Here is a 13801-nt window from a genome sequence, read left to right as displayed (position 1 = left end):
TTGATTTCTGGTTTCAGGTCGTAGCTACGCGGCTAAGGTTATGCATGGTAAGGGTCACCTGCGTCCGATGATGATGAATGAAATCGAAATCATGAATCAGCTCAACCACCGTAAACTGATCAGACTGCACGATGCATACGAAACTCAGAATACGCTCAGTCTTGTCATGGAACTGTATCCTTTTTGCACTCCAATTCGGCATCGCAAGCTTCTTTTTGTTATATATTTTATTGATACCGTATTTATCTTATAATTTAAAGTATTAAATAATTATTTTTGATTTGAATATAATTTTGTTGATGGTGCTCATATGAATTTATGAATAATGCTTATCTAATGAGGCTCTGGGTAATAAAAAATTGATGCTAGACCTAATGGGAATCGAAAAGGGGACGGAGCTCCGATGCAGGGCTATTAGACTGAAGTTGTGGCGCTCCAGACCACTGGGCTAAACCGGCTCACTAATATTTATTACGACAGTTTAGAACAGAATGACATTGCATATGTGTGAAGTATTTAAAATGGTAATTTCTTCACTTTTCCCAGTAAATGGAGATGAAAGCTAGTCAAAATCTTTGATAAGAGTTATTAAATGGCCTTGGTGAATCATAATAACAAAATTTTGGCTTGTTAAAATTCTGTGATTTTTTCCTTGACTTGAGTTCATCTAGTGCTGGTGGTGGTGAACTTCTTGATAATCTGACAAAACAGACGTTTGTCACTGAGTCAGAAATAGCTGGCTACATTCGACAGATTTTGTGGGGCTTGGAGCACATGCATGATCAAAACATCGCTCATCTAGGACTTACTGTAAGTAACCAATATCAATCAACTACTATTAGAATGAATAATACTGGTTATCCCGGAATTTATCCCAATCTATATTCGGACCAGACAAGAATAGAGATAGACTATAAGAATCCGATCAGTAGTATAACAGTTTATTGTTTAGTTTTTGAATGTTTAAAGGCTTAATGAATCGTCTTATTCTCTTACAACTCTGGCTTACGCTCATCAATAACAATGACCAATCCTTATCTTATATATCTACTTGTCGTTTCATATGAAAGTTACTTTTTCATCTAAAAGTTATCTATATTCTGAGCACAGATTACTTGGATCCAGTCAGTGTGAATTTCAGCTTTCCAACTCAGCTCTCAAATTTTAGCTTTTTAGCTTCTGTACTGTAATATAATTTTTTCTTAAGATTGGTGTTGAATTTCCCCCATTAGCTTGGTGACCTGCTCATATCACACGTCGGAGGCGATGATCTTAAGATATGCGATTTCGGACTCAGCAGACGCATTCCATTTGGAAAAACCGCTCCTCTCGAATATGGTGAGTTTATGCATCACTCTATTTTCATCATGCTCAATAAAGCTGATTAAATTGTTTGATTCTGTTAATTTACGCCTCTAAGAATACAATGGAGGATTTGAAACCTTTGATTGCAATATTCAATTGAAATGAGAATATTGTTTGGAAAATTCAAATTATTCCAATTCAGTCTGTTATTCAGATCAATGGGAAATCTCTAATTTTTATTTGACTAAAATATTGGAAGTGTGAACTTATCGCAGGGATATTTTTTTCAATAAAATTGAATTAAGAAAACAAATTAGCTATCGACTTCTATAATACTACTATAGTACATAGGTGCCACTACTATAGCTTCTCACCTATCCACTATAGAAGGCGGTGAAAAAGGGTATCACAACTAAGCCGTCATATCATTTCCACTGACTTATAACATGAATCTTACTATTGAACTTTCAACACTCCTAGTAATCAGTGAGTGAACACTTGAATGTGTGAAATGTCGTCTTCTTTTATATCCATGTTGTATTATGTTGAATTGACTAAACTTGTAATTTGTCCAATTTAAATTATAATTTTGTCTTGTTGAATTGTCTAATTATTGTAATGGTTAGGTGATATCTTATCTTATGTACCTGAATATGTCCATATTTTTTTTATTTGTAAAGACTCTCATGACATAAAAGAATGAACTCTCTCCACTTCAAAGTGGATTTATTTGGATTCAAAGTGGATTCAATTTAAAAGTAAAATTATTTACATCCAAGATTCATTATACAATTCAAGATTCATTTCATTGTTAAATAGGATAGGCTATCTCTATAAATTACTAATGCCCGGTTGCAGAGTCGTTACATAAAATCAAACATAGCTATGTGAAACATAGTTTAAAATCACTGACATAAATGGTTGGTCGTTGCACAGTCGTTTGCCGAAGCTGATTTAGCTATATCTCGAATTAGCATCACACATAAGTCACACTGCAGCTCTATTCACATTTTTCCGTACATGCTTCTATCCAACCTTAGATGTCTTAGCAACGGGGAAAGTTCTAATCGACATCACTGTGAACAGACCTAAAAGATCTCACATAAAATTGATAAACAATATAGTGACTCTTGGCTTTTGGTGAGATTTCTCTCCATATTCAGCGATTTGGAGTTTATAAACAACTTGAAAAAACATAGGGAGAGAAAAAATCATTTACTTATATACAGATGCTTTTTTGTAAACATCTTTCAAAAAAAGCTATCACAACCTCTAAAATGCATTTGGCGGGATTAGATACGGTATGGGATTTAACAGCACGACTTCGGGCCCATAACTTAAGCTACCGTTTTTAGCTATTAGCTAAAAGAGACATAAATAAGCTCTTTCTGACGACTGTGCAACGAAATCATGTGTCTAATTGGGCGTTTTTAGTTTTATGGGAACTATAGTTTACTTTGACATCTGTGCGACGGAAAGTGAATTTGGCTTCGTAAATAAGTTAACTGCCTGTTTTTAACTTTATGTGACGACTTTGCAACCGGGCATAAGATAACAAAGTAATGTATAACGGAGGTTATGATTTGTGTGCTGTAGGAATGCCAGAGTACGTGTCACCGGAGATAGTGAGCGGACAGGGCGTGGGCACGGCGGCCGACATGTGGTCGCTGGGTATCATCACTCACATCCTGTTGACGGGCATCTCGCCATTCCGAGGCAGCAACGACCGCGAGACCCTCACCAACATCCGGGAGAACAAGTGGTCGTTCCGCGAGGAAGTCTGGCAGAACCTGAGCCGCGAGGCGCGCGACTTTGTCCGACTGCTGCTGGTGTTCCAGCAGGAGGGACGCATGGACGTGCACACTGCTCTCAGACACCCCTGGCTCAATCGCGCCGACAAGATGCCTCACGACGAGTTCAGAATCACCACCGATTCGCTGCGCAACTATTACAACTCTTACAAGTCAGTCCAATCACATGTCATTGTTTGAGTCTATTCATGTACCGTATGTTTTGAACTATTCATTACACTGTTCCATCCATTTACTCAATAATATTCATTAACTAATATTGTTTGATTAATTAAGTTTGTAGCTTGAATAATGATGTTGTTGAACTTTTCCATAATTGAATAGTTCTTGAATGTTGTCAAAAAATCCACTTTATTTAAATAAAAATTATTATTTCGCAGGAAAATGCTTTCGTGTTCGCTGACAACTGATGACATGTGACATTTGAGCACACACGAAAGCATGCTCCTGCGAAATAATAATTTTTATTTAAATAAAATGGATTTTTTGACAAAATTCCAAGTCTCTTCAATTAATATTATTTGTTTATCAATCTACTGAAATTCACTGATTCATATTATCTATTTGTCTATCAACTAGATAATTTGTACCTCACGTATCTTTGATTTTCCCCAAATAATAATTATTGGAAAAATACCGCGATCAGTAATATCTACTGTCTACAACTCAGAATATGCTCAGACTCTGTTTTGTGGGTATTATCTCTTTCTCCAAAGAATCTTTTCTTTTTATATCAAATAATGGATATCCATCTCATTTATCTCTTTCTATTGAATTATGTTTATCCCTCTCTTATTATAACATCATACTTACATTTCCTAGAATATTATATATGCATATACTGTATGTGTTTCTCTTTGTAACGGTTGGATTGAGAAAAAGTGTGAATGAGAATTAGATGAATCTTATCTTATATTTTATTATTTTGTAATACGTTGATAACTCAAAAAAAATTATTCATAGAATCCGAAATAAAAAAAAATATACAAGAGAATCTGTTGTGGAGAATGAATTGAAGAAATAAAGGTGATGGTTTCTTGATCCATTACGAGCTGCGATGTATTAACACACTTTTTCTATGTATTTCACACGACATAATATCAAAAATATCAAAATACATAGAAAAAAGTGTGTTGAAGAAATAATAAAATATTATAATTTTGCAACATTTCTGGTCAAAGTTATGAGTTCTGAAGTTAATACTGATTTGATTGGTTAATTTTCTCTGTAAATATTTCTCCCCCGAATTTTTCATCAATAGATATTGTTTTATTTTCGTGAATGGTCCAAATACGTCCATTGAACATGACGTCCCAGAGGATTTGGGAAAATTAATAATATTTGTTGTCCTCCTAACAAACATTGCAACCTTACCATACTTATAAATTAATGTTTATCTTCGTGATGTATCTTATTTTTTATCTTAATCTCTTCCTTTTCTTATTCTTGTTACATCTCTGAATTTGTAATTTTGTATTGATTCGAATGCTGTGTAAATGTAATATTACTTTTCATTTTTATGTATTATATTTATTAATATTATCTCTTTGCATTATTATACCGCATTGAATGAGTATAGCTCCAATGGTGTACGCCATTTATAATGGTTTTCACTTCATTAGTAGAAGACTCTTGTTCTTTATAGTATGATTCTGTAATTTTGTTCTGAATGCTGTGTTGATGTAACTGTTTCTTCGCGTTTCCTATATCGTTTGCAACTGATGAATGGTTGTTGTTGCAGGGATTGGTACGCGAACGCATCGTGTCGCACATGGTTCCGACGTCAGCCGCTGGAGACTGCGTTTACGCACCCGTCACGCATGGTCTACCCACCGGGTGCCATCTTCACGCCCGGACCCACCCCGGAACGCACCAGCAAGGACAAGGAGCCCCGCACCAAGACCTGGGAGGAGCAAATCTCCTCCCGCGATCCGCTGTACTACGAACTTGGTCTCGTCAAGTCAGAAAGCCAGTGAGTAATATTCCATTTCTTCATTCTCGACAATTATTTATTTATTTATCCAATCAATTCATCTATCATTCCATTTATTCAATCATTCAGAATTACGCAACTTCCAGAAATGTACCCTAGGCTAAAGCTCAAAACTGTTCCAACTCTAATAACAGTCCAAACATAGCTAGATGTCACTTCCATTTTTTTGAGTAACAGTACACATCGATTTCCAAAACAAACACCGATTTTAAAAATGTAAAAAAACTTCTAAAATGAATTAAAATTAATTACAAGCAATTATTAAAAAAGTCTAATCTTTGAAGAAACTATGAAATTGTTAATATTAATAAGATTATCCAGGCATCTGTACGTATAATATCTACTATTAAAAATGGATAGAAAAATTAATTTAAAAAATTGGAATGGATATAACACAACTTGATTAGATTGGAGACGCTGACTGATTTTCAAATTGAAAAAAAACTATAGTTCTCCTGTAGAACTCCCTACTCTCCTCAATAATGGCCTTGAAATTGAAATTTCATTAGTGATTCATGCTAATTGTTTAATTCTACAATTAAAATTAACATTGATATTCTGTAGAATAAATTCTCAACAATGACTCGTGGTTGAGTGATAGAGAGAACATTACTGTCCAAACTTCGCCACGTCATCGAATAATGAAAAAAGTCTTTTTATTCTATGACCTTGGAATAAATTCTATGTGTCTATTCAATTTTAGGGAGAGTTCACGATCAAAACATTTTAAAAAATCTCAAAAACAAAAGAGGTAGAGTAACTGCTATTTTTTGTCAAAGATTCTTTAAAGAATAATTTTTTACGGATGTCAGTGTATTCAGTTACCTCTGAAGGTCTTTTTGTGTCAACAAATCAATGCTGCTGAGAAGGTTTTATTACACATGAAAAAGTGAAGACTCATAGCCGATTTGATGCGCATGCATTTAGTAATTGTATGAATTATAAACATGTCTGACAGGTTTGAATAATTTATGAATGAATCATCCAGCATACATGATCAAGGCTAGAAAGACTACTATTCGTTAGAAATTCGACAACAATATCTCTATATCTTATTTTATTAGAATGATTGTGAAGATTGTATGTTGTTGCAGCTATCAAAATGGTCCCGACACATACCTGCTTCAGCTTCGCGACGTGGACTTCCCAGTGCGTCTGCGTGAATACATGAAAGTGGCCGCCAACCGAACTCCCACCGGTCTCGGATTCACCCGTGAATCTTTGGAAAAGCAGCCGCATCTTGACTGGAGGGTAAATATTACTTTATCATATATCTGTTATTCTAGCACTGAACTATCGCCGTTCTTCTTAAATATCCGATATTCAAAAAGTTTAGTGCTGAGAAACAAATTTCCAATCATCAATTAAGTGAGGTACTATTGAGAACTTCCATTTCTCAAATCTCTATCTACTGCTATAGCTGGTTTACCAGGAGAAGAGCTCTCAAGATGACCGCTACCATAGAGAAAAGATAGAATAAGAAGATATCCCATGGTAAAGGTTGTTTATGTTCCAAATTTCAAGTCGATTTTTGTTAACTCAAGCTGATTGTCGACTATTGTCTATTATTACGTTTTGGCAGGATGAGAGTGTGATAACGGCAGAGTATGAGAGACTACACATAGCTTCACGAAAAATAACTACTAACTAGAACAATAGGCTTGAGTTTACAGTGAAATTTGGAATATAAACGCTCTATGGGATATCTTCTTATGCTACCTTCTCTATGCTACTACTAAGCAAACGCCGATGTGACAAATCTAGTGTGAAATATAACTGTAAGTCTTTTCTACTGAATCACAACAGTCGTAATATCATAAAAATATAATCGTGAAATATATTAAAATTTTATCGTAAGTGTATTATAAGTGTTATCGTATAATTATTATCAATATTTTTCTATTATATTGAATTATTTCCTTGGAAATATTACTGCATACATTTTTGGCAAACCTGATCTAGCCCAGAACCTTTTTCCTGGTGAAAACATATGAATTCAACAAGATGCTTGGGGGCTCTATGAAAATTGGTAAGGCTAGATAGGCAACCCTTCTTAAGAGATTTGACAACAAGATTTCCATTTTTTTCAAAATTACTTTTCATGTCTAAACTTTGAAATACATTTCAAATGGTCTATGTTTGGCAAGAAATAAATATCTGGGAATTATTTACAGAAACTATCAATAAATGAATAAGGTAGTTCTGATATTGTCAATTCCAAGTTAAATCTTCATTCACTTGAAAACAGAACTGGAGTCCTTGTAACTTGAAATCTCCTTATACTCTACATGATATTTTTGGAACTCTGCGATGAAACCCAAACGCCATTAATATAGCAGAAAATCTTATCCTCCAGAAATAAAATCCAAGAACGTCAAAAATAGAGATTGTCTTCAAAATTAAAAATACATTTAGTTTCAACTTCAATAGAAGTTAAACCAGAAACTTGAATTAACCAGAAAATTCAATTCTGGTTAATTAAAAATGAAACTTCTCTCTTTTCAGGCTCCTGTTATAAGAGAAAGAAGAAGATTCACTGATGTTATGGATGAGGAAATCGACGATGAACGCAAAGCGAGAATAAACAAGTACGGCAGCCCTGACATGTACACTCTGCGCAGGCTGCGAAATGAACTGGGAACTCGGCTCGACACGCATCTCGAAGCTGAAGCCATGATCGAGTCCAGGAGAGAAGGCCATGTGAGTAGTCCAGATTTCATGTGAAAATGATAAAAACAACATTATTCATATAAAGACCTATTATAGTAATATTTTATTCTTAACAAGTATTCTACAACTGGTAATTAAATTTTTAGGTGTGAATTTCCAAGTTACTATACATTAGTCCATTTTATGAATTATTTTCAGGGTTAGTGCTAGAATAATAATAATAAATTATTGAGTCGCTGGAAACTTGAACTGTTATCATTTCTATTCAAGACTTAATCAATGAATTGATGTAAAAAGTTTAATCTTTTCCTCTAGATTTTTTTTGGAATTTTCACTGGTAATGGAATTTTACTTTACATTACGAACTGCTTGTTAATGATCACTTTTCCAATACTTTGGATACGATATAGGAGTTTGAATTTAATGAATAGCCACTAGCTTTTAATCACATTGTGGAGCGCTTTCAGACACTATGTCCATCTTCAACTCACTTCAAATCAGAGTGTTGAGAATGGACATGACATCTTAAAACGCAGGATAGCATAAAAGGATACAATGCATGTAATGCGTTTTACAATGATACATTTTTTCATGTGTTGCAGGCTCCATTCTTCAGAGAAAAGCCACAAATCACTGCTATTAGAGAAGAGCTACCAGCCGAGTTATCATGCTTTGCAGTTGGTGATCCCAAACCTGCTGTACAATGGTTCAAGTGAGTATCTGAATAAGAATATGCATGTGCGAGTGAAGAGATCATGCTTTGGAGCTGTATTAGCAAAATAATGTTTGCTGCCAAGTTTTTCGATCTGAACATAAGGCTGTGCAAAGGCTAAAAAAAATTTCTGCTGGTGACATTTTTCAAAGTTTTTTGATTTATCTCTTCTCTTCTCTTCTCTTCTCTTCTCTTATACTTATAAAAGGCTAAGCCTTGACAGACTGAAATCACACCACAGCCCAAACTACTGAGCCTAAAACCTTGAAATTTTGCACGATTGTTTATGGTAGCCTGAAAACATCCACTAAGAAAGGATTTTCAGAAATTTGCCCCCCTAAGGGAGCTGGGGCCCCCCAAAATTTTGTACTTTTTAACCGCTCATTGCACAGCAAATTCATGAGGAACTTTTTTGTTCAGCTACAAAAAAAATTAGATCTATGCAGAAAAATTTCGATCAGGAGCACAGGGGGGTCCAGGAGAGGGAGTTTTTCGAAAATTTTGATGTAAAATCACACTACAGCTCAAACTAATTGGCCTACAGACTTGAAACTTTGCACAAATAGTCTTCAAACATGCTAGACGCGCACTAAGAACGGATTTTGAGATATTTTGCCTCTAAGGGTTTCAAAGGATGAAAAAGGATCCTATTAAGTAAGGTTATGAACATTGTAAGGTGAGTGCCATATGAAAATGAGATTTTGAGAATTTATTTATTGACATGTGATATTCTAACATATGTTGTAATCATTGGAAATTACAAAATAATATGATAGAAATTCAAAAAAGAACATCTGTTCTATTATTGCTTTCTACCTGATTCCACTTAACCTCAATAATATTGTTCTGATAATTGATAAATATATGATTAATAATATTATTACTATTATTGATATAAAAAAGGAATGTTTTGATAATTAATTATTATCATCAATATAATAATAGTATTGTTTTGGTAATCAATAAATATTTTTATTTTCACAAACTCTGTATAATAATAATAATGGTGAATGTGAATCAGCTGCATCAAAGAAATTATCTCAAAAACATATGTTTAGGAAAACCATAGTTTTGAGCTTCGTTTTCCTGATGCAATGTTTAAGCCCACAAGTGGCATGATTAATTTTTCAGCTAGAACAGTTTTTTGAGACTGCTAAATAAACGTCTACAGTTTTATCAATGCTGTATTGGCAATATGAGAACACATGCAGTTAATAAGTCTTTAGATAAAGGTGTTGATATCTACATGATAATTATTCTCTACCATTTTTATTCAATTAAAATTTCAAAATTATTCAAGCCTTGATAAAAAGATTCATAAAGGGTTGAACCAAATTATAATTTCCAACTTATCTAAATGAAACAAAAATTTGTCAGTACAATATCCTAGTAGAATAAAAGGGTTCATGAAGAGTTGAAATAAAATATAATTTTCAACTATTCTGAATGAGACAATAAATAATATTATTATGCTGCTTGTAATAAATGACTTGCTCTGTTTATCTACATTTAACTACTTACACAATTCTTTAGTAATTTATTTTAAATTATTCACCAAAATAGATTTATGAAATGGCGTGGACCATCCAAAAAGGTTTGAAATGAAGTGGCTCATAAGTCAGTTGACGCTAGCTATTTTAATAAAATATCCCTTTGTCAACTGACTTACGGGCCACTCTGTAGATTAAATACTAAAGTATAAATTAAATTCAACGAAAATGGATATCCCCCTAAGGCTGGCCACTAACGACATGACATTCATGATTAACATATTTTTATACACATGTCCTAGCGTTGGTGGCCGTCAGCCAGCCTTGAAGAGTTGCGGTTAAAAAAGTACAAAATAAAAGTTGCAGTATGAATAAAATTGAACAAAAAAAATAACATCTTGAACAGTGGACTTGACAGAATCCAAGGGCAGGGCAGTGGACTGTGGATGATAGTTGGTATAAATACCTACAAATAAATCTTTGAATTCTGTGCATAAAAATACTGATAGCTTGAAGTGTGGTAAGTACGCCAATAAAAGACTAAATGAATCAACAATATAAGATTTAATAATAGTAAGATAATAATAGGCAGATGGCCATATACAAAAAACATTGAGTCAAATATCTTGAGATCAATAAAATAATAATAGGCAGATGGCCACATACAAAAGCAATTGTAAGTAGGTTAAGTCTTTGAATCTTTAAATAATAATAGGCAGATGGCCACATACAAAAACAATGAGTCAAATATCTTGGTATCAATAAAATAATAATAGGCAGATGGCCACATACAAAAGCAATTGTAAGTAGGTTAAGTTAAATATCTTGGGAAAATTACAACATGTGAAATAATGTAGAGAAATACAAAATTTAAATGAAATTAGGTCAATGACATTAATGACCATTGAAGCCTGACAATAATTGAAAAGGTAGTATTAATGATACCTGAAATGAATATAAATTGAGTGCAATAATGAAGGTTCTTGCTGTAAAGTACAATATTAATTATTAAAAAATGACAATAAGTTAATAGGCGTCGGTGGCCTTAGTGAATCACTTGTAAAGCCAAGGGTAGCTGTCAAATCCAATGAAATAGTAGGCGACGGTGGCCTTAGTGAATCATGTCAAGAAAGACATCAATAGAACGATAAGTAGGTGTCAGTGGCCTCAGAAAATCACTTGTAAAGCCAAGGGTAGCTGTCAAATCCAATAAATTAATAGTTGCTACTATTGAATACAATTATATAGGCGTCAGTGGCCTCAGAAAATCACTTGTAAAGCCAAGGGTAGCTGTCAAATCCAATAAATTAATAGTTGCTACTATTGAATACAATTATATAGGCGTCAGTAGCCTCAGAAAATCACTTGTAAAGCCAAGGGTAGCTGTCAAATCCAATAAATTAATAGGCGTCGGTGGCCTTAGTGAATCACTTGTAAAGCCAAGGGTAGCTGTCAAATCCAATAAATTAATAGTTGCTACTATTAAATACAATTATATAGGCGTCAGTGGCCTTAGAAAATCACTTGTAAAGCCAAGGGTAGCTGTCAAATCCAATAAATTAATAGGCGTCGGTGGCCTTAGTGAATCACTTGTAAAGCCAAGGGTAGCTGTTAAATACAATGAATTAGTAGGCATCGGTGGCCTTAGTGAAATGAATGTCAAGATAGACATTAATCAAATAATAAGTAGGCGTCGGTGGCCTCAATGAATTGAATGTCAAGATAGACATTAATCAAATAATAAGTAGGCATCAGTGGCCTCAGTGAATTGAATGTCAAGATAGACATTAATAAAACAATAATGATGCATACGTAAATGAAAATTGAAAAGAACGATTCACATAACCTGAATAAAATTTTGAAGAGGAGATGCGGCCAGGCAGACAGGCAATGACTCTGCAATACCAACAGGAACAGGACATCAGCAAGCGATGAAGTGATCTGGCCATGCGATGACAAGCATGGAAACGTCCACTACAGCAGGCGAATCCCCCAATGGAAATGTAGGCTGGAGCAAGTAGAATTCCAAACGAATAATCCGATCTTCAAGTTGTGGAGTTTTTGGATTGATTTCCAAACGGTAGAGATGATGCACTTGAAAGTTTGAGTTTCACGAGGTGAAGCCAATTGTAGAAAAATGGCAACTGAAGCCTACACGAGGTTGTAATTTTTGACAAAGTTTATCAAAGCAATATGCAAGCAATCGATGAATAATTTAATCACAATTGAAGAATAGAATAAATGAATTAATTTGAAGAATAATTCACACTTTAAAAAAGTTCTGTAGATCAAATGAATAGCGATGAAACGCTCACACGAGGTTGCAATTTTTGACAAAGCTTATCAAAGTTTAACAGAGTAACTGAGTGAAGAACTCGATGAATAATTGAATCACACTTGAAGAATAGAACAAACGAATTAATTTGAAGAATAATTCACACTTTAAAAAAGTTCTGTAGATCAAATGAATAGCGATGAAACGCTCACACGAGGTTGCAATTTTTGACAAAGTTTATCAAAGCAATATGCAAGCAATCGATGAATAATTTAATCACAATTGAAGAATAGAATAAATGAATTAATTTGAAGAATAATTCACACTTCAAAAAAGTTCTGTAGATCAAATGAATAGCGATGAAACGCTCACACGAGGTTGCAATTTTTGACAAAGTTTATCAAAGTTTAACAGAGTAACTGAGTGAAGAACTCGATGAATAATTGAATCACACTTGAAGAATAGAACAAACGAATTAATTTGAAGAATAATTCACACTTTAAAAAAGTTCTGTAGGTCCGATGAATTCAGATGAAAAGTTTAGACCGGGCGCGAGATGCATACCCGACGACCTCCATGAAAAGACAAAGAGACGCTGCAAGCTACAATGAAAAGAGGCAAGATGCCGGATGTGTTAGAAACGTAGGCAAAGCGCTCGCAACCGAATGGTGAAAAAGTAACAAATATCTAAAAGGTAAGATGCCTAAAGACAAGATTAAATTCTAAAAAATCGAATAGCACAAATATTAAAATTGCAACGGCAAACAATCCGACGAAAAAGGTACGAATAGAAGTATAGAAAACCAACTTGACTAGAGTAGCAACGTGAACCTTGACTGTGACGTCACTGGTCAGCGCAGACGCACAATGACGACATGATGTCTACATAGTAGCGGAACGAAAAACAAGTGGAACCGTTCCAATAAATGCTTTGTCAGATTTTACATAAACTGGGCCCCTTGTGTCATACGGGGGTATTGCACAATAAGAAAAAGTAAGAAATATGTAAAATCTGGCAAGGCAATTGGAAATTGAAAACTGGGCCCCATGTGAGAACCAAGGGAAAAAACAATGAAACCTGAAAATACAACATGAACCATAAGAGCAAGGGGATTAACTAGAATCCTCATCAATGGGAAGAGGTGCTAAACTCGAAATAGCTCTCTTAAAAGTGCCAGAGAACAGTGACAACTCGAACCTTGTCGTCCTTACTGGGATGAACTTCAGTAATGCGCGCCAGCTTCCAAGTGGACTGCGCGGAACCAGGATCCTTCAAGATGACAACTGTACCAACCTTCAAATTTTCATAATTGCTTAACCATTTGCCTTTTTTCTGAAGAGTGGTTAAATATTCACGAGACCACCTATCCCAAAGCTCCTGGATAGAAACAGCAAGTTGATACCAACGTGAACGATGATCAATGTGTTTGGTGTTAGGCGGCAAGAAGGGTAATGACGTAAGTGGACGTCCAATCAAAAAATGACCTGGAGACAAGTAGGCAAGATCATGTGGATCTTCCGACAAGGGAACAAGAGGGCGCGAAT

General features: G+C 34.6%; 1 protein-coding gene across 1 annotated transcript in view; it reads left to right on the top strand.

The window, feature by feature from the left end:
• The window catches only part of LOC111047862 (obscurin), a 210177-nt gene that overhangs the window by 170492 nt on the left and 25884 nt on the right, over positions 1-13801 (top strand). Inside the window, 8 exon segments of the mRNA XM_039420189.1 lie at positions 18-174; positions 672-810; positions 1233-1338; positions 2902-3268; positions 4858-5088; positions 6204-6360; positions 7615-7809; positions 8382-8491. Coding sequence (XP_039276123.1) covers positions 18-174; positions 672-810; positions 1233-1338; positions 2902-3268; positions 4858-5088; positions 6204-6360; positions 7615-7809; positions 8382-8491 — 1462 coding nt within the window.

The sequence above is a fragment of the Nilaparvata lugens genome, chromosome 2 (assembly GCF_014356525.2).
Source record: "Nilaparvata lugens isolate BPH chromosome 2, ASM1435652v1, whole genome shotgun sequence".
Classification (NCBI taxonomy): Eukaryota; Metazoa; Arthropoda; class Insecta; order Hemiptera; family Delphacidae; genus Nilaparvata; species Nilaparvata lugens.
This window is presented reverse-complemented; position numbering and strand designations above follow the sequence as displayed.